The sequence below is a fragment of the Aspergillus wentii genome (assembly GCF_001890725.1).
Source record: "Aspergillus wentii DTO 134E9 unplaced genomic scaffold ASPWEscaffold_6, whole genome shotgun sequence".
Lineage (NCBI taxonomy): Eukaryota > Fungi > Ascomycota > Eurotiomycetes > Eurotiales > Aspergillaceae > Aspergillus > Aspergillus wentii.
The window spans coordinates 1,042,466-1,061,627 of record NW_024467837.1 but is presented as its reverse complement, the minus strand read 5'-3'; the positions used below and the strand labels follow the sequence as shown (position 1 = coordinate 1,061,627).

Below are 19,162 nucleotides of genomic sequence, written 5' to 3'. Positions count from 1 at the left end.
GCATGGAGATTAGAGCTTTGCTCAGTCTCTCGTTCGAGCATTGCGCGCAGTCGCATCTCCGCCGACAAAGGAGGCTGAGATGATGTGTTGCCGTGCGAAGCATGCTTCAGCCAGTTAAAAAGTGCCTGGAGGTCCGCTAAAACAGATGCATTACTGTACTGCGATGTAAGGTCTTCAGAATTTCTATTGGCACTGAACTCCAAGACATTGAAAGGCATTTGGTCTTGACTAGAGTCCAAGGTACGTGGCTCCGACGACAGGGGGCCATTTCCCTGGGCATCAAGGTATGTCTCAGAGACAACAGCTGGAGTCACAATGTTTTGAAATTTATCATCCGTAGATGATTCAACATTCTTTCCAAGTAACGCACGACCAGAGGATTTTGATTTGGTTGTGAATTCTTTGGTAGTCGGGGTCGATTCAATTTCATTCCCTGGCTCGAAACCAGTGTCTGCAGCCGTGTTAGATCCTGAAGACTCTGGCTGCGCTTGCATTGACGACTCGTCCCCAGAGGGAAAGGGCATCATTGGCTGAAATCCCGTATTATGGGCCGTTGTCGCAGCCTGTCTTATGTTCTCTAGATAGCGATAGTGTGAAAATGGACTATGATCCCCCCCATCCATGAGACTGTTTTCATCGTCATAGATAACAACATTTTCATCAGACTGTTGCTCATGGCCAGGGCTGGCTTCTTCAACGGTTAATAGCCCGCCAGGGGGAGCTCGGATCTCACCCAACGGTGCGATGTGACTCCCATACTCGTTGGCAAGACTAAGTTTGCTGCGACCACATATTTCTGCAATCGAGTCCAAAGTTCCGCGGATGTTGGGCTCAATAGCTCGCAGGATACCGTCGATGCTGAAATCTTCGTCCGACGGAAGCGGTGGTCGGCGCTCCTGGGTGCTCGAACTACTCGCAAAAGGAAACGACCGCCGGGAAGGCATTTTCGATGCCCCTGCGTTATCATCAGTATTGCCGGAATAGGTCCGAACTAGCACTGGCTGCGATGCCAGTGTCGAGGACCGGCCGCCAGTTGGGTTGGCCTGCCGAGGCTTTCGGGATAAGGGTTTGGGATTCCCATTCAGTTGCCGCAATGCAGAGGCACGGTATGCTCGAGCAGACTCATCTAGCGTAGACTCGTAGCGACGTGGGTTTGCCTGGTGAGATGGACCAGCAGTCTCAACCACGGGGGAGGCGTAAGAAGAAGGCGAAATCTGCGACCATCTTTGGCGAGGAAACGAAGAGAGTCGAAATCTGTCAGGGTGGACAGACGATCTATCTGACCTTAAATCCATTTCACCTAGCATAGTTCACCGGGCAAATGCAGCAAGACAACCAGCACCAGTGTTGCTTTCGTCAGGCAAGCCACTACCAAGTGGATGCGTCGCAGCGTGACGCAGGAAAACGTGGTGGGAATATAATGATACCACCACTGTAGCAACCCCGCCTGAAGAGAAACCAATTTGCGGCGGATCGCCAAACAACAGCAGGGGGTTTAGTGACCAAGATCAAGCGCCTGTTGACCACAGAGGGCGGGACACGTACTCCCACCAATGCATCGCACGGAGGCAAAACAGCTGCATTGGCTCACGAGGAAAGGTGCATCCTGACATGCAGCACAGAGGATGTCTGACATTACTTGAGAGTTTCCCCTAACACTGAACTTCTCGGGATGAAACTGTGCTGCTGCTGCGCTGATGGTGGTAGCGGTGGTGGTGACATGCAGGACAGTTGGCACGGCTGAAGGACGGGCCAAAAGACCCGCGGGAGACGGACGGGGAACTTTCAAGCAAACACCGCAGATCACGAGTGCGACTTCTTCGACATATCACCTTTGCCACAGCTTTGCCCTTACTGGCCATTGTATTGTCGTGATTTGTTTATTCTTTGGGTATTGGGAAATACAATATGAACAGGTTTCGCGTATGGAGGCCTTGCGCTTGCCTAGATCTTTTGGGATATACACTGATCGTGATCAACAGTTTGGCGACTCTGAAGAGTCCACGTCCGACTTCGATGAGGACACCTCCGGTCTTCCTTTCCCAGAGCCATTGTCTCGCTCTTCTTTCCTCGCCTCTGACTTCGATGCGGCAAACTACCTATCGTCCCTGAGAAACCGACACCAGAGTCTTGAGGATCTGCGACAGGAACTACGGAACCTAGACCAATTGTTGAGTAAAGAGCTGCTAGACTTGGTCAATGAGAATTATCAGGACTTCTTGTCGCTTGGGCCTGCACTGCAAGGAGGTGAAGAGAAGGTAGAGGGGGTTCGAGTCGGGCTGTTGGCATTTCAGAGGGACATCCAGACAATACGCGATAAGGTCGAGGCTAGACGAAAAGAAGTGGAACAGCTGCTGGGTGAGAAAAGGCAGCTCAGAGGAGACGCCAACATTGGGAAGGCCCTGTTGGATTTTGTAGATCGCGTTGAAGAGCTCGAACAACGGTTGATGATCGGGGACTCCGCGGCTCGCCCTCAGGAAGATTGCGCTGACGACCTGGATTCAGAATCCGATTTTCTGGACAGTGAAAGCGACGAAAGCGACGAAGAGTCCCCGGCAAACAAATCTGCCGCACCTTCGGTCTCCCTGAAGAGGCTTGAGCATCATATCCAAAAATACGTCTATCTTACAAAATTGTCAACTCGGATAGGGGACGAACACCCGTTCCTAGTTGGCCAGCAACCGCGTGTGACCAAAATCAGATCTACAGTACTCCTGGATCTCAAAACAGCACTCGAACAAGCCAAGCATGCTGGTGGCAAGCAGGATAGAAAGACACTGGAGGTATTGCGTCTCTACAATCTCATGGGAGAAGATACCAGCGCAGTATCTGCGTTGAAAAATCTCAAGACTTAGATCATTTCTATTAATATAGTTTCGAGCTGGCTCGCATAGCGTTGGTGTTTAGGGACTGTTTTTGTTTGGCAAATATATTGAAAATGATACCATAATACACCGTGTCCATCCTAATATAACATAATCTATACAACCAAGAAACTGGGCAAAGGCTAATTTACAGACCACTCAAAGATGAAGTCTCCGGGGAGTTATCCGACTTGAATTCTCCGTTCAAACTGAGACCGGGGCCGTTGGTTGAGCTCAGCACCTGATTTTTGACACGAGTCAGCCAAGTTCACGAGTTAATTTGCAATGAGATGATGGATGCCAGCTTACAACTTCGTAGATTTCCTTGACGATGCGGTCGTTGAGACCAGCGGCATCTTTTTTGATCTGCTCGATGGTTGTGCGCAAGTTGTCTCGCAACTGTTCGGGAGAGAACCCGAGCTGTCCAATGGGAATTCTGATCACTGCATCTCTCTCTCTGTACACCGTACCACCACGCAGCGTTTCGACTCGGGAGGCCACTTCTTCGACCACAGTACCTGTCTTGACGCTTGGCATCAAACCCCTTGGTCCAAGAACCCTGCCCAGTCCAGCTTTGTTTAAGGCATCCAGACTATCAGGATGGCAGATACAGCGGTCGAATTCAATGACACCATTTTTAACAGCATCAAAGACTTCCTGCTCTCCGACCAAAACCGCACCGGCTGCGCGAGCCTCTTTCTCGTGTCTCGATCCTGGGGGACAAATGACACAAATGCGCGACTCAGTCTGAACGGCGTGAGGGAATCGAAGCATGTTGCGAATGACAGGACCGTCCTTCTTGGTCTTTAGACGAATGTGGATTTCGTATTTTGAGATAGTTGGCTCCCGACCGACTTCGAATGCACGGATATATCTGTAAGGTTTCGAAACGATTAGTCTCCCATCCAACGCCGCGGGAACGAGATAAAAGATACCTCATAGCATCACAAAGAGCGTGCTGCTCCATGTTCTTCAAATCTGCCTGCTTGAATTCCCTAGCACCCTTTTTCTCCTTCTTCTTTGGCTTGTTCTTGTTGTATTTGGCACTGTTCTGGCTTGCGCACCTGACCTGCTGGTGGAAGCTCGACAGGAAAGGAGCCATTGTCCTTTGACGAAGAGAAGGTCCACATGGCGATAGAATGCTTCTTGCCGCAGTGGGCAACAGAGAACTGGAGAAAGACATGGCGTTGCGCCCCAATCGGAAGTCGAGCTTCTGTCTGGCTATTGGAGATGGGAATGTTTTCTGCTCCGAAAGCTGTCCGCCGATATGGAGACGGAACAACGTGACTCCGGCGGAACTCTTCTGAGTCAAGTGCCCCTCCCCGGCGATGATAATTCTATCACCCCCCCCCCCCCCCCCCCCCCCCCCCCAACACACGAACGCTCTCAAATTGAATTCATTTTGCGTGGATTCGAGAGCAAAATGTCGCAATTCCAGCTCAGTTTGGCCACGCGGGCCAACCAGGCCTTGCTGCTTCCCGTGCTCTTCGTTGCTACCTCCATCAATGAGGCACGCCCGAGCCCAGTGATCACCATCACCTATGAGGATACCGCTGTCCTCAATGAAGGAGAGAACGCCGTCGTCCAGTTCACCGGTGCCAGTGGAACTCCTGTTTTCGGTACCCAGAAAGTCATTGAGGAACTGCGCAACAGTTTCCCTTACTTGACCAGCAAGGACGACAAACTGGTAAGGTTGCCCTCTTTTTCTTCTATTGCCTTGCCTATCTAACGTAATTCTTTTCTCTAGGAGAACCAGTGGCTTTCGCAGCTCGAGTCGTTCACTGTACTCGATTTCAAGGCCCTTGACCCTCAACTCCAAAGCCTCGATACCCACCTCTTACTTCGATCCTTTGTCGTTGGATACTCTCTCTCCACCGCCGACATCGCTCTGTGGGGTGCCATTCGGGGCAACCGCGTCGGTGTTGCTGCAATCAAGAAGGCATCTTTGGTCAACTTGACCCGTTGGTTCCGCTTCTTGGAGGAGCTGTGCCCCTGGACCACCTCCGCCCTTGAGTCCTTGAACGCAGCAGCCAAGGAGAAGAAGGCTGCTAAGGCCAAGGAGGGTGCAAGCTACGACATTGCCCTTCTCAACACTGACAAGGGTGTCGTGACCCGATTCCCCCCCGAGCCTTCGGGATACCTTCACATTGGTCACGCCAAGGCCGCACTTCTCAACGACTACTTTGCGCATGAGAAGTACACCGGTACGCTCCTTGTCCGTTTCGATGACACAAACCCTTCGAACGAGAAGCAAGAGTTCCAGGATGCTATCATTGAGGATCTGGCACTCATGGGTATCAAGCCTGATAAGATGAGCTACACTAGTGATTATTTCGACGAGCTCTACGAGTACGGTCTTCAGATTATCAAGGACGGTAATGCCTACGCCGATGACACGGATAAGGAGACCATGGCCCACCAGAGATTCCACGGAGAGCCCAGCAAGCGCCGTGATGCCTCTGTCGAGGAGAACCTTGCTCGTTTCGAGGAGATGAAGCAAGGAACTGAGGAGGGTACCCGGTGGTGCATTCGCGCCAAGATGTCGGTTGACAACCCCAACAAAGCCATGCGTGACCCTGTTATCTACCGTTGCAACCCGGCACCCCACCACCGTACCGGTACCAAGTGGAAGGTCTATCCGACTTACGATTTCTGCTGCCCTATTGTTGACTCGATGGAGGGAGTTACCCACGCTCTTAGAACCATCGAGTACCGTGACCGCAACCCGCAGTATGAGTGGATGCTTAATGCGCTCAAGCTCCGGTCTGTTCAGATCTGGGACTTTGCTCGCATGAACTTCATCCGGACTTTGCTGTCCAAGAGAAAGCTCACCAAGCTTGTCGACCAGGGAGTTGTCTGGGGATGGGACGACCCTCGTTTCCCCACCATCCGTGGTATCCGTAGACGTGGCATGACAATCCCCGCTCTGAGAGAGTTCATCCTTAAGCAGGGACCCAGTAAGAACATCACCAACCTCGACTGGACTCTCATCTGGGCAACCAACAAGAAGTACATTGACCCGGTTGCGCCTCGCCACACCGCCATCCTCAAGAAGGACATTGTCAAGGCCACCATCACGGGAGCCCCTGCTGCTTATACTGAGGAGAAGCCAAAGCATGGCAAGAACCCCGCTGTCGGTGTCAAGAAGGTCGCCTTCAGCGGCTCGGTCGTTTTCGAGCAGGAAGACGCCAAGTCGTTCAAGCAAGATGAGGAAGTTACTCTCATGAACTGGGGTAATGCTATTGTTCGCAAGATCGAGACTGACTCTTCGTCTGGCCTCGTCAAAGAGCTGGAGCTGGAGCTTCACCTGGAAGGTGATGTTAAGAAGACCGAGAAGAAGGTTACTTGGTTGTCTACGGAGGGCCAGGAGGTCGTTCCCGTTGAACTGGTGGACTTTGACTACCTCCTCAACAAGGACGCTCTTCAGGAGGATGATAAACTTGAGGACGTCCTGACCCCCAAGACTGAATTCAGAGAGGACGCTGTGGCTGATGCCAATGTGACCGAGCTGAAGGAGGGCGACATCATTCAGTTTGAGCGCAAGGGCTACTACAGAGTCGACCAGCCCTCTGCTCCAGGAAAGCCCGCCGTTCTGTTCAACATCCCTACCGGCAAGGGTGGAAAATAAATCCTCGATTTATCGGGGATTAATGATTGATGAGGATATGTGTGTCGGTATGAAAATATTACAAAGCAAAGATAGATATGAATAAAATCAGATGGATGTCCCCAAATCAACCCTTGATCACCAGAAGCATACTGTCGAATGTTCGAGTATAACAGTTGAAGTTTAAAATGACTTGTAGATGACCGGTTCTTTGGAATAGTTCGTCGTTATTGCAAGATGATCAATGTTTATGTGGGCGGGGAAATGCATTTAATATTCACAGTGCGACTGCTTGTGTTTATCCCCTCTTTTATCACTCAGGTTCCTTTTCTTTCTCTTTCTCTTCGGGCCGTTTGAACCATGTCATCTCCCTACCATTCAGAGGGACAGAAGATGATGAGAAAGTTACGTCGAAATGAGTCGAAGATCAGAGGAAAAGCATGACCATCGTTCCAGTGTTTTATATCCAGTATTCTGGTCATCCAAGTTTCATTCGTCAAAACACCAAGGTTGGCAGCGTCACGGGAACCAGTGCTCACCTCCCATGTCCGTCCACCTTCCCTCCATCTCACTACGTACCAACCAACAAGCCTCCTGCTTTCACGGGCAAATCAGCAATAAAGATACCTAGTCTATTGGGCAAGGTGGGGTAGACACTTGAGCTGTGTCCTGGACATCGCCGTCATTGTTTCCTGAACCACCAAGGATTTCCCACGGTTCTTGCTTGGTCTTGCCGATGGATTCCCACCTCTGAGCCGTGGAACCCACAGCAATTGTCGTGCCAAACAGAGTCAATTAAATGGCTCTCAACCTAGACCCTAAATCAAAGTTTCTATCCGGCATGCCCAATATATGCTCTGATGGCGTACCCTCCGTCATGGATAATTAACACATCTCATACGTCAAGATAAACTGGAGGCATCTATTCAGTGAAGGAAACTCCTGGCACTATCATGGACCCTTGGTACTCGTCGAGCAATTGTGCTTCTGCACATGCTCCCGGGTCATTATCGCAACAGTGTTGAGAGCCGGGGCCTTCCTACTCTTAACGTCAGTATGATTGTGCATACGGAGAGGCCGCTTCAATGACGGTAAAGATCAGACACCCTGCGGTATTTTCTGGGGCTTACTTGGAACAGAGGAAAAGCATTTTCCTGTGCTCCTTCACTTGTCAAATGCCGTCGAAGATTCCTTTCCAGTAGCGACCTTCTATTGTTGTTTGGCAATACGCACTATTTTGTGTTGGAATCCAAACTGAGGACTGCTGAAAGAGAGCAGCGCCGCTAGTTGAATTCTCTGTCTCCTAGGCGAGTCATCAAAGACAAAATGGCCCAACAAGGCAGCTCCGGCAATGATGTTGAGCAAGCAGAAGCGCGGCGTGGCTCTGAGGCACAGCAGTCAAGACGTCTCTCTCGTGTCTCTTATAAGGAGGATTGGGCAAATTTAGACGAGTATGGGAAGCTTGTCAAATATGTTTCAACTTACCGGGAGCCTGGTAAGGGCGATGAAGAAGAGGAAGAGGAGATGAAAAGGCTTTGGTATGCTCCTTGGAAGAAGAGAAAAGTGCGTATTCGACGAAGAGATCAAGAACGAGGATTCCCCGATGAATGGCGTCTTACGGACATTCGCAAAGGACTGAATAGTGGGGATATTCCCATCAGGCGTCGCCAGGTGGGATGGAACGAGCTTGTGTCCGAAAAGGAGAATCCTTTTGCCAAGGTTTTGTCCTATTTTAGAGGTCCAATTCTATATGGTGAGATATATCATCTAAATCTAAGCACAGCTTCCTGTGCGAGTACAGTGTTTCTGACTTTCCACAGTCATGGAGCTGGCTGTTCTCCTTGCGGCGGGTCTGGAAGATTGGATTGACTTCGGTGTCATCATTGGTATTCTATGCCTGAATGCTTCCGTCGGATGGTATCAGGAGAAGCAGGCTGCCGATGTTGTTGCTAGTCTTAAAGGCGATATCGCAATGAGAGCATTGGTTGTTCGCGACAGTGAGCAACAGGAGATCTTAGCCCGAGAGCTTGTGCCTGGGGATGTGGTATGTTTGATGACATGCTATTAAAACTGGCTGCAAAACCGATGGCTTTGCATACTGATGTATGAGCAGATCATTGTCGGAGAAGGCCAGGTCATTCCTGCCGATTCCAAGGTTATATGTGATTTTAACGATCTGAATGGATGGGATGAATTCATAAGGATGCAAGATCAAGGCGACCTCACAAGTAGCTCAGAGTCTGACATGGAAGATGGAGAAAAAAAGGAAGACGACGGCAAAGACAAAGAAGATGACGGGACCAAAGAAGAACGGCCCAAAAAGCGAGGTTATCCAATTCTAGCTTGCGATCACTCTGCTATTACGGGAGAGTCTTTGGCTGTTGATCGCTATATGGGCGAGGTCATATATTACACCACTGGCTGCAAGCGTGGAAAGGCCTATGCAGTGGTCCAAACTCCAGCCAAGACGTCTTTTGTTGGAAAAACTGCTACCATGGTCCAATCGGCCAAAGGTGCTGGTCATTTTGAAATTGTCATGGATAACATCGGTACCTCTCTTCTCATCCTTGTCATGGCATGGATTTTGGCTGCCTGGATTGGTGGCTTTTTCCGACACGTCCCAATTGCCTCGCCTGGCCAGCAGACGCTTCTCCACTACACACTGTCTTTGCTGATTATCGGCGTTCCTGTCGGTCTTCCTGTTGTTACGACCACAACTATGGCTGTCGGGGCAGCGTACTTGGCCAAGAAAAAAGCTATCGTGCAAAAGCTTACTGCAATCGAGTCCCTGGCGGTAAGCAATAGTCCTACGGCTTATAACATACTAGTATGTGTCACTAATCAGATCGGCAGGGTGTTGATATTCTATGCTCTGATAAAACTGGAACGCTTACGGCCAATAAACTGAGCATTCGTGACCCATATGTATCTGAAGGCGTCGATATCAGCTGGATGTTTGCAGTGGCTGTTTTGGCTTCCTCTCATAATATCGAGTCATTGGATCCGATTGACAAAGTCACAATTCTAACACTCAGGCAATATCCCAAGGCCAGAGACTATCTCCGACAAGGCTGGAAAACCGAAAAGTTCCAGCCATTTGACCCGGTTTCAAAACGTATCGTGACTGTTGCAAGCTGTGATGGGGTCAAATACACATGCACCAAAGGCGCACCAAAAGCAATTCTTGCATTGACCAAATGCTCCAAGAAGACTGCTGACTTGTATAAATCCAAAGCTCAAGAATTTGCGCATAGAGGCTTCCGTTCTCTAGGTGTTGCAGTTCAGAAAGAGGGAGAAGATTGGACGCTCCTTGGGATGCTTCCAATGTTTGACCCGCCCAGAGAAGATACCGCCCAGACGATCCGTGAGGCACAGAATCTTGGTATCAGTGTCAAAATGCTTACAGGTGACGCACTTGCTATTGCCAAAGAAACTTGCAAGATGCTCGCACTTGGGACTAAAGTGTATAACTCTGACAAGCTTATTCATGGAGGCCTTAGCGGTGCTATGGCTGGTGACTTATGTGAGAAGGCAGACGGCTTTGCAGAGGTATTTCCAGAACACAAATACCAGGTTGTTCAAATTCTCCAGGAACGTGGTCATCTGACTGCCATGACTGGAGATGGTGTCAATGATGCACCATCTTTGAAGAGGGCAGATTGCGGTATTGCTGTGGAAGGAGCATCTGAAGCAGCTCAGTCGGCCTCTGATATTGTGTTTTTGGAACCCGGATTATCGACTATTATTGATTCTATCAAAGTTGCACGCCAAATCTTCCACCGCATGAAGGCATATATCCAGTACCGTATTGCTCTTTGCCTACACCTGGAAATTTACCTGGTGACATCGATGATCATTCTAAATGAAAGTATCCGTGTGGAACTGGTCGTTTTCCTTGCACTTTTTGCCGATCTTGCTACTGTTGCAGTAGCATATGATCACGCATCATTTGAATTGCGCCCTGTGGAATGGCAGCTTCCAAAGATTTGGTTCATTTCGGTTCTTCTTGGCATTTTGCTTGCACTTGGAACATGGGTCGTTCGTGGTTCCATGTTCCTTCCCTCAGGTGGTATCGTTCAAAATTGGGGCTCGATTCAAGAAGTCTTATTCCTCGAAGTCGCACTTACAGAGAATTGGCTGATCTTTGTCACAAGAGGCGCTGACACTTGGCCTTCCGTCCATCTAGTGAGTGCTATTCTAGGCGTTGACATTTTGGCCACTATTTTCTGTTTATTTGGCTGGTTCAGTAATGAGGACATGCCCACTATCCCTCATACTTCATTTCTTGAGACACGCAATGGGTGGACTGATATTGTCACGGTTGTCCGTATCTGGGGCTATTCTCTCGGTGTGGAGATTGTCATTGCACTGGTATACTTCATGCTGAACAAGTTTAAGTGGCTTGATGATCTGGGCAGATCTAAGCGTGACAAGGGTGACCTCAAGATTGAGAATATCCTCGGTCATCTTGCACGACTCACCGTGGAGTACGACAAACCAGGTGAACCCAAGGGCCGTTTCTTCCTTGCTGCCAGTAAGGAGGAGGAAGATGTTGAGTAAAGAACTGAGGGTCTGCTTTCTTATGACTGGATATGTGAAACGATGCTCAATTTACTTGGATGGCGTTGGGTAAGAATGGTGTTTTGGTGTTTTGGGATTGATTTTCGTAATGAAGGAAAAGAAGAGGGAATGATATCAGATGATTTGGATTTGTTAATCACTAATATTTTGATTTTTGATTTGATTCAGGTAGCTTTATCTTTACAAATACCTCTATTATGATTGCCCACATTTTCTCCAAGCCGGACATTAAGCTAGACTGGGGTGCAATTCACCTGCTTCCTATGACATAATGGCACCTCGCGGCTCATGTGATGGATGCACCGCTGCTTCTGTGTAACTCGAAGACGCATTCTCATTGTCTGCCATCACCAACGAGTTATCTGTCATGTCACCCACCTTGGAATTTCCCCGCTTTCGAATCATCTGTTCCTGAGAGAAGCAGATGGGCCGTATTCCTGAATGTCCCTCATCTGTCTTCCAGTGCCATCTTCAGGCCTGCATACCCATTATCCCCTGCGTCGTTCAATTAATTTCTTTTACAATATTGGCGTCAAGCACACGCAATGGGAGTGAGAGAAGCACAATCATCACTTGAAGTGATCTTTGGTCACCAACTTAGTACAGCCGATACGGCACTAACGCGTCAATGTCTAGAGCTTTTGCGCCAGAATTTAGGTGTTGAATTTATCGAGGTCACTCGAGAAGATGCAGACAAAGCCTCTGGCGAGGGACATGGTAAGTGTCATCAGTCTGTTTCGATAGCTCATAGTTTTCTGACTGGCGATTCTCTTGCCCCAGGATTCGTCAATCTTTCAACAACCTCGCACCCTTTGCAAGCCATACAGACGATTGCCAATGCTCTATCCGAAATTGGGAGAACCAGGGAGTCAGAAGTCCTAGATCATGTTCTCTATTTGTGCTCTGAGGATCATGAACTTGGTGGTCTTTCCCTCTCATCTGACCGACAACTATCGGATGCGGACTACGAGAAAGTCATCTTTCTCGTAGACTCATGGTTGCAGGCGACAACTCATGAAACGGCACTACAGCCATCAAACGCTGGATTGTCAAAAGCCCAAGAAGGGCGTCGCCCTATGACACTCTCGGAGAAGATATTTACAGAGCACATGCTACCGGGTAAATTCTCCAAGGGTGTAAAAGCTGGTGATGTGATTCGAGTATCGGTAGACTGGATCCTCGGGTCTGAAGTCTCATGGAAGGTATGTAGAATTTAGATTCCATTGTTCAAGTATACGATCAAGATTTTGATACTAAAAACACCTGGACATATATACAGGGCATGGTGAAGACCATCGACCAAGTTGGTGCTAAACAGATATGGCGTAATGATCGCTTTTGGCTGGTGGGAGATCATATCGTTGATCCGCGAAACAAGCATCTTCCCAATGTCAAGGCCTTGGTTGACAAGTCTGAAAAAGCTCAGAAAGACTACAAATTGACCGAATATCAAGGTCAAAATGTATGTTTGTGCATACATCTTTGGGAGAATTTTACTAATATATATCTTTTGGGATGTAGTACACAATTCTGCATACCGAGTTTGTCCGGGAGAGAGCCCAGCCTGGAATGCTGGCAATTGGCTCTGATTCGCATACATGCTCTGCTGGAGCGGTTGGATGCATGGGAATCGGCCTGGGTGCTGCGGATGTAGCAATGTCTCTCCTTACCGGCGTTTCATGGTTTAGAGTCCCAGAGTCCATCAGGATTCATGTGACGGGCGAGCCAGCCTTTGGTATAGGAGGAAAGGATGTCATTCTCCATATAATTGGAGAGCTCAAAAGGAACACTGTTGCTGCAGATAGGATCGTGGAGTTTGGTGGTCCCGGTACTAAATATCTTTCTTGCGATGACCGGTTTGCTATTTGCAACATGTGCACGGTAGGAATCCAGCTCCATGGCAAATAAGAAATATACTAATCAGTTATATAGGAGTTTGGAGCTATCACTGGACTTTTCGTGCCGGATACAGTTGTCCAGGGATATATTGATCGTCGAAAAAGAAAACTTCACAAGACCGAATCACTCTACTTCCGTCCTGATGATAACGCTGTCTATGCGGATAGCTTTGAAATTGATCTCAATAAGGTCCAGTCCTACATCGCACTCTATCCTTCCCCAGATAACGTCGTTCCTGTACGGGAGTGTGACCCTATAGCCTTTGACGGCGTGTTCATCGGAGCCTGCACCACCACCGAGGAAGACCTGATATTGGGAGCCCTTGTCCTTCAAGTAGGACTCCATGAGAATATACCTCTGAAACGAGGCAAGCGACATGTGGTGTTTGGTTCTCTTCCCATCACCAAAAGGCTCCGTGAACTCGGTATTGTGGATATATATAAACAAGCAGGGTTCGAACAATCCGCACCAGGGTGTAGTTTCTGTGTTGGAATGGGAGCAGACCAGGCAGGCGCCGGTGAGACATGGCTTTCATCGCAAAACCGTAACTTTAAGAATCGGATGGGAAGAGGTATGTTACAACGACTTCTATGCTCGTTTGCCCAAGTTTGTTACTTATGTCGGTTTCTTCAAGGCTCTTTCGGGAATATCAGTTCCGCAGCTGTTGTTGCAGCATCGAGCTTTACCATGTCCCTTGTGGATCCTGGGCCTTCCCTGGAGAAGGTGGATAGAAAGTTATACGGAATGCTTTTTCGAAAGTCCACGTCTCAACAACCAGACGGATTGGAAACAATTATATATACTGAGCCGCAGATATCAGCACGCTCAACCAGCACAACCCAAGCTGGCGACAATCTATTAAACATGAAAACTAACGAGTCAGATCAAGAAACCGACTGGATTATATCAAGCAAAGTTCAAACCTTGGGTGATTTCATCGATACCGATGCGGTGAGTAGTCCATATTTCCTCCCAAAATATAATGGGACCAATTCACATTAACATACATGATTAAGCTTGCACCCTCGCAATACTTCATGAACTACGAAACAGACGAAGATATAGCCCAACACTGTCTTGAGCACACACATCCCGAATTCCGGGACGCTGTTAGATCCGGCCGGAAAGTGGTCGTGGTGGGCGAGGCTTTTGGCTGCGGGTCATCTAGAGAAGGGGCACCTCGAGCTCTAATGGGTCTTGGTGTTCAATGTGTGATTGCAAAGTCATTTGCATTCATCTATGGTCGAAACCAGCCGACACTGGGCCTGCTGGGGATTACGATGCGGGATCCTTCCTTTTACGAGGCGGCCAGTGATGGGGCCGATATCAAAATCGATGTCCACAAACGGGAGATCTGCATTGGACAGCAGAAGTGGAGGTTTGACCTCGATGGCTTGGAGATAAAGATGCTGCAGAATAAAGGTCTAGCTGAAGCGTACAAACGGTTTGGAAAGAATGTATATGACAGTTTGTGCGATGAGGATACGGGACCTGTAAAGAATGTGGATGTGGAACCAGAGCATGTTGACAAGTCATTGGAGTGGTGATAGGACTTCTACTGATTTACTAGGAATGCCTTTTTTATTTTTATGTGATTATATTCAAATGATATACTTTTGCCTTCGAGTACTATATAAGGTTGTCTACATTAGCGGTACAGCATTATCATTAAAGATTACTGATTAAGTTCATATGTATGAACGTTAGTCATTCCTCCTCCAGCCCTCTTGGGACCATTGGGTAACATCATCATGTATCATGATCAATAGACAGTATATCTCTGGAATTAAGACTCGTTAACCTGAGCCCAGAGGTCCTCCATCTCGTTGCCCATGCGCTTCTCGATCTCAGCGTAGGTTGGAACGGTTCTCTTGGAGATGGCAGCCCGCATTTCCTCACGAGCAAGAGCACCTAGAATTATCAAATCAGCGACTATGTAACCAGGTACCTGGCTATGTAACTTACCGTGAAGGTAGACAACAGCACGCTTTGCGCTGAACATGGCGTGGGGAACGTTGGTGCTGCCATCACTGTTGGCATCACCAACGGCGTACACACCGGGGATGTTGGTGGCCTGGGTGCCAATAGACACTTGGATCTTGTTATCTACGATCTGTGCACCAAGCGAAGCGGCGAGGTTAGAACGCTGCACAACGGGGAAGCTAGTGAGGAAGGCGTTGCGCTGAGCAGTCGAGCCATCGGTGAAGTGCAGACGGAAGATATCAAACTGTCTGCCCTCGTTATCAGTGTGGTTACCACCGTCCTGAAGTCTCTCAATGCTAGAGATGATGCGGTTGTCGACGGTAACGTTGTAAGCAGCGAGCTCCTCGCGCCACTGGGGGTCAGCCTTGTCGAGAGCCTGCTCGTTCTCGGGGGTCTGGGTGCCGTTGACGAAAGCAATGATGTCGCTGTTGAGAGTGGCCACTTCACGGACGTTGGGAACGACCTTGCTCAGAGGGCACAGCAGACCAAAGGGCTGATCGCGGTGCTCGAAGCCATCGCACCAGGGGCACCAGAAAACACCCTTGCCAAAGGCACCCTCGAGACCCGGGGTGTTGGGGAGGACGTCCTTGACACCGGTACCCAAGATGAGCTTGCTACCCGCGTACTGGGTACCGTTTCTATCAGTTGCGATGAAAGAGGTAGTTCCGTTTGTGCCATTGAGAGCCTTGACCGAGACGATGGTTGTGTCGACAATTCTAGCCGTGTCGTGATATTGGGAGAGGATTTGCTGACGAGCCAGGTTACGGAACTTGTCAGGGGGGGTACCTTTAATCTGTTAATTGATATCCTCTAGATCAGATAAAAGCAAGACTTACCATCGTTTCCGATCACATCGTGCATTTCCCTGGTCGGGCCATTGCGGTATTCGCCCGAGTCGAGCATGACAGCCGTGCGACGGACTCGCGAAAGAGAGCTCAGCGCACTGAGGCCAGCCGGACCTCCACCAATGACAAGGGCATCATATTTCTGAGGGATACTAGCTGCAAGCGCAACTGTGAGGCACGAAAAGGCCGAGTACAAGACGCTGAGAGTGCTAGGCATGGTGGCACAGAGATGAGGGGGGAGGAGAAGAGAGAAGGCTTGGTGATGGGGGAAAGAAAAACAGTCGAGCAGCACCTTCTTATAGCCTGATGAGATGGCAAAAAGCATAGACCAGTAACATCATGACGAGCCATTTTTCCAAGCGCACATTGTCGTGGTTTGGTTAGAACTCGGATGATCAGCATCGTGTACAGATTGCTCCACATACACTATTGACAGCCCTGCATGAGTTGAGCAAAACAGCCGGCAATTCCGATGGAACCTAGAATAATTGGATTGGATCGATGGAAAACAGAGACATTCCACACACAGGGTAGTATTCATTTTAGTGGTTGTGTAATGGAGCAGCGCGGGTGATATCATGGACCGATTGAGTTTGTTTAGTGAAGCTATCCCCAGCCTGCAGGTGTACGGTATTATTATCGATGCGAGACGTGTCTAATTACTCGATCCACTCCACATTCTGGTTCGAGACAAAAACAAACACATGTTCAGAGCAAAATATTATTGATAATCATCAGATGCGGATAAAATCACAATCACTACAGGGGTAGATCCTCGGGATAAAGTAGGGAAGCAGAGACACCGGTTCGTTAATAGTCTCCCGATCGGCTTCTTGGTTGCCGGATAAGATCTAGAGCAGTTCATCCGAAAAAAAAAAATGCAAGCTGTGGATTCATCTGGTTTTTGTTTGTTATGGAAACTTGGTTTCACTGCAGCGACGAGGTTACTGCAGGCGTAGATCAATTCCTGGCTGGAAACTAGTCGCATGTACGCCATAGCAGTGAGGGGTTCTCAGCCAGCCACCACATTGCTTTGCTACGGAGGACTCGGAGCAAATATCATTGATTCATTTGATTCATTGGAGATGGATGAATCAACGATATTATTCACGGGTAAGCAAGTGAATAAGCACAGTAAACAAGGGATAAGTCGTCAAGAGTATGTATGGACAGCGACATTGAATGTGCCTTGTGGACAATCACGCCAGAAACATAAACAACAGAAGCCCTAACCGGGCACGAGATAATGGAAACGGGTATTTGAAATGAGTATGTGCAAACAGAAAAGAAGAGTGGAGAATGGCCAAAGAAGAAAGAGGAAAAATTTGACTTCATCTTCAGTAAGTCATCCCCAGTACCACGCATTAGGCTGTGACCCAGAAGCAGGACGGAGAATGCGAGATGGCACCTTGCCCAGAGCCTTTTTGGCAGAATCCAGGAAGCCCTCATTGGCATAGGCCTGGCTCACATCCCACATCATCACTCCGCCAAAGCTCTTGAAAGTCTTGCTGTATTTGATGACCGGCTCCAGCTTGTCGGCGGGGAGATACCCAGTGCTCGCCGCGCCTGTGTTGGCAGGAACCCCCAAGAAGACCTTGGTGTTGCCATTCTTGGAGACATTCTTCGCCCAGTTGTCCCAGTCAATGAAGTTGAAGCTGGTCTGAATGTCTTTGCCGGGGGTGAAACTATTGACACCGCACCAGTTGTTGTAGAACTGCACAAACGCCGCATCGATCGCGACAGAGCCGTTGAGGATATCTTTATCCGCCAGATCAGGGTACATGCACTGCGGCGCAGCCGTCAGGAAGAATGGCTTTGTCTTATCGGCGTCTCCCAACTCACGAAGCCGTTTCGCAAAGGGACCCATGTGGAAGACGTTTGCCTCGAAATCAAAGTCGAACCCGTCGACGGAGGAGTTGCCAAATGGACGAAGTGCAGAGGTGTTGGTCGAAGGAGGACCGAAAGTCTGCCAGACCTTGTCAGCTCCAGCAATGGCATCAGCCTCGGATCTAAAGCCGCCTTCGCTGTAGGTAGCACCTCCAATGGAGAGGATGATGGTCTTGTTCTTCTTCTGGCAGGTAGCGATGTCGGCACTACTCCATGTTAACGATGATCAGCCAGAAGCAGAATGTTGCATCATACTCACCCGACCTGGGGACAGTTCTTGAGATTGGTGCCCTCAAACACATTGCAGTGGTCACTCGCATTCTGGAAATCATACTCCGGAGCACCACCAAGTCCATTGATGTTCATGAGAAAAGCAAGCTGAATGACCTGTAGCATAAAAGGTAAGTTGGTCTATTCAAATCAAACTCATCGAAACCCATACATCAATCTTGTCATCTGAAGAAAAAACACAGTAAGTATATATCCCCTTGACGATAACCAACAGCAATGCTCACCATTGCAGTAGAAAGCCAAAGGCTGCTGCGCAAGCTTTCCTTGTCCTTTGAATGAATTCTGGCCTACCAACGCGAGTCACGAGTCAGCGCTTTTCTTTCATCCAGAGCAATCGATATTCACCCCAGTACATGGCCACATTCGAGGTGGACGAAAGATCGAGTTTGGCATAAGCCCCTCCAAGAGAAGCAAACACAGCAGCAAAGGAGATGGCTTTCTGAAGGAAAGACATGTTGAGATCGATCTGTGAGAGATATCTCTTTGTGTAAAGGAGTGGAGTGGTGTAGGAAACTGATCGAAATAAATAATCAGAAAAATTAAAGGAGAGTGTTGCTGAAAAGAGTGAATGGCCAAGCCTAAGTTAATTTTTGTTGTCTATTCTATCAAAATTATTCACATCCCTGAATTCACTACATCTTTATACCATATTCGAGTGCGTGCCTCATCCATATCAACGCAATACAAAACAAGGCTTCCCAGACACGTCAACTACTGTAAATCATCCGGAGAATAGACATTCCAAGAACCGCCTGTCATAGTCCAAACATAGCCTTATCTGTCATCAATGCAAAGGTAAAACAATCTCTTAAGCTTCTGACTGGCTTCAATCCGCCTCATCCTGTCCTGGTGTGTACATTCCACGCGTTGTTGTAGGACACTGGCCTTGGGGAATGCCACCATTTCCTTATCAGTCCATCGTTTCTGGTTCATGCGACTTTGACAGGTGACGTGTGCCAGACCAAAGATTCTCCCACATGTATTCACCATCCGAGAAGTTGTCAAATTACTGGTATATGACCGGAGCTCCTTGGAGAATATATCTGCAAAGTCAAATATCTCGTATATGTAACAACCGTAGAATTTATGCAGTATATCCGTGCAGAATATGACCTGCATTGAAAGTAGATATTGTCAGCAGCAGCAAGGGAACAAAATGACTGAATGACTCGCTGATAAACTTTAGAGCACCCAGATAACAGTCA

The 19,162-nt window shown here is 48.6% G+C and overlaps 8 protein-coding genes across 8 annotated transcripts; 4 read left to right on the top strand and 4 right to left on the bottom strand.

Moving 5' to 3' along the window:
• Positions 1-26: 26 nt before the first annotated feature.
• On the bottom strand, positions 27-1,295 carry ASPWEDRAFT_93098 (uncharacterized protein; the record flags this gene model as incomplete). The annotated part of the gene is made up of 1 exon (XM_040839593.1): positions 27-1,295. A coding segment is annotated over one exon (1,269 nt), but the record flags the coding sequence as incomplete, so codon positions are not given.
• A 613-nt stretch (positions 1,296-1,908) lies between these two features.
• On the top strand, positions 1,909-2,855 carry ASPWEDRAFT_53078 (COG2 family protein; the record flags this gene model as incomplete). The annotated part of the gene is made up of 2 exons (XM_040837825.1): positions 1,909-1,923; positions 1,983-2,855. 2 exons carry the CDS (start codon positions 1,909-1,911, stop codon positions 2,853-2,855), a joined length of 888 nt encoding a protein of 295 aa, XP_040686695.1.
• Positions 2,856-3,012: 157 nt separating this feature from the next.
• ASPWEDRAFT_30133 (mitochondrial 54S ribosomal protein uL1m) lies at positions 3,013-4,047 on the bottom strand (the record flags this gene model as incomplete). The annotated part of the gene is made up of 3 exons (XM_040833365.1): positions 3,013-3,105; positions 3,174-3,738; positions 3,800-4,047. 3 exons carry the CDS (start codon positions 4,045-4,047, stop codon positions 3,013-3,015), a joined length of 906 nt encoding a protein of 301 aa, XP_040686694.1.
• Positions 4,048-4,287: 240 nt separating this feature from the next.
• Positions 4,288-6,492, top strand: ASPWEDRAFT_53076 (glutamate--tRNA ligase GUS1; the record flags this gene model as incomplete). The annotated part of the gene is made up of 2 exons (XM_040837824.1): positions 4,288-4,551; positions 4,612-6,492. 2 exons carry the CDS (start codon positions 4,288-4,290, stop codon positions 6,490-6,492), a joined length of 2,145 nt encoding a protein of 714 aa, XP_040686693.1.
• Positions 6,493-7,797: 1,305 nt separating this feature from the next.
• On the top strand, positions 7,798-11,031 carry ASPWEDRAFT_114988 (putative plasma membrane H(+)ATPase; the record flags this gene model as incomplete). The annotated part of the gene is made up of 4 exons (XM_040828539.1): positions 7,798-8,224; positions 8,292-8,515; positions 8,585-9,265; positions 9,325-11,031. 4 exons carry the CDS (start codon positions 7,798-7,800, stop codon positions 11,029-11,031), a joined length of 3,039 nt encoding a protein of 1,012 aa, XP_040686692.1.
• A 372-nt stretch (positions 11,032-11,403) lies between these two features.
• On the top strand, positions 11,404-14,558 carry acoC (aconitase family protein). The gene is made up of 7 exons (XM_040835942.1): positions 11,404-11,769; positions 11,833-12,254; positions 12,332-12,514; positions 12,574-12,933; positions 12,985-13,522; positions 13,586-13,902; positions 13,968-14,558. Exons 1-7 carry the CDS (start codon positions 11,598-11,600, stop codon positions 14,496-14,498), a joined length of 2,523 nt encoding a protein of 840 aa, XP_040686691.1. The 5' UTR covers positions 11,404-11,597; the 3' UTR covers positions 14,499-14,558.
• Positions 14,559-14,737: 179 nt separating this feature from the next.
• ASPWEDRAFT_115064 (NAD(P)/FAD-dependent oxidoreductase) lies at positions 14,738-15,996 on the bottom strand (the record flags this gene model as incomplete). Its single annotated transcript, XM_040828549.1, has 2 exons — positions 14,738-15,720; positions 15,771-15,996. 2 exons carry the CDS (start codon positions 15,994-15,996, stop codon positions 14,738-14,740), a joined length of 1,209 nt encoding a protein of 402 aa, XP_040686690.1.
• Positions 15,997-16,950: 954 nt separating this feature from the next.
• On the bottom strand, positions 16,951-18,571 carry ASPWEDRAFT_601856 (glycoside hydrolase family 18 protein). The gene is made up of 5 exons (XM_040838503.1): positions 18,303-18,571; positions 18,182-18,244; positions 18,109-18,122; positions 17,926-18,053; positions 16,951-17,872 (listed from the first exon to the last, which is right to left on the bottom strand). The coding sequence occupies exons 1-5, from the start codon at positions 18,409-18,411 to the stop codon at positions 17,125-17,127; spliced, it is 1,062 nt and encodes a 353-aa protein (XP_040686689.1). The 5' UTR covers positions 18,412-18,571; the 3' UTR covers positions 16,951-17,124.
• Positions 18,572-19,162: the final 591 nt, after the last annotated feature.

What these genes read in the sequence shown, in the direction of transcription:
- acoC (XM_040835942.1), top strand. Translation starts at nt 11,598, where the DNA reads ATGGGAGTGAGAGAAGCACAATCATCACTTGAAGTGATCTTTGGTCAC. An exon ending in AGCCTCTGGCGAGGGACATG is followed by an intron (nt 11,770 to 11,832) that starts GTAAGTGTCATC and finishes CTCTTGCCCCAG; the next exon opens with GATTCGTCAATCTTTCAACA. An exon ending in TAAGAATCGGATGGGAAGAG is followed by an intron (nt 13,523 to 13,585) that starts GTATGTTACAAC and finishes GGTTTCTTCAAG; the next exon opens with GCTCTTTCGGGAATATCAGT.
- ASPWEDRAFT_601856 (XM_040838503.1), bottom strand. Translation starts at nt 18,411, where the DNA reads ATGTCTTTCCTTCAGAAAGCCATCTCCTTTGCTGCTGTGTTTGCTTCT. An exon ending in GAATGTGGCCATGTACTGGG is followed by an intron (nt 18,245 to 18,302) that starts GTGAATATCGAT and finishes TCGCGTTGGTAG; the next exon opens with GCCAGAATTCATTCAAAGGA. An exon ending in AAGAACTGTCCCCAGGTCGG is followed by an intron (nt 17,873 to 17,925) that starts GTGAGTATGATG and finishes AACATGGAGTAG; the next exon opens with TGCCGACATCGCTACCTGCC.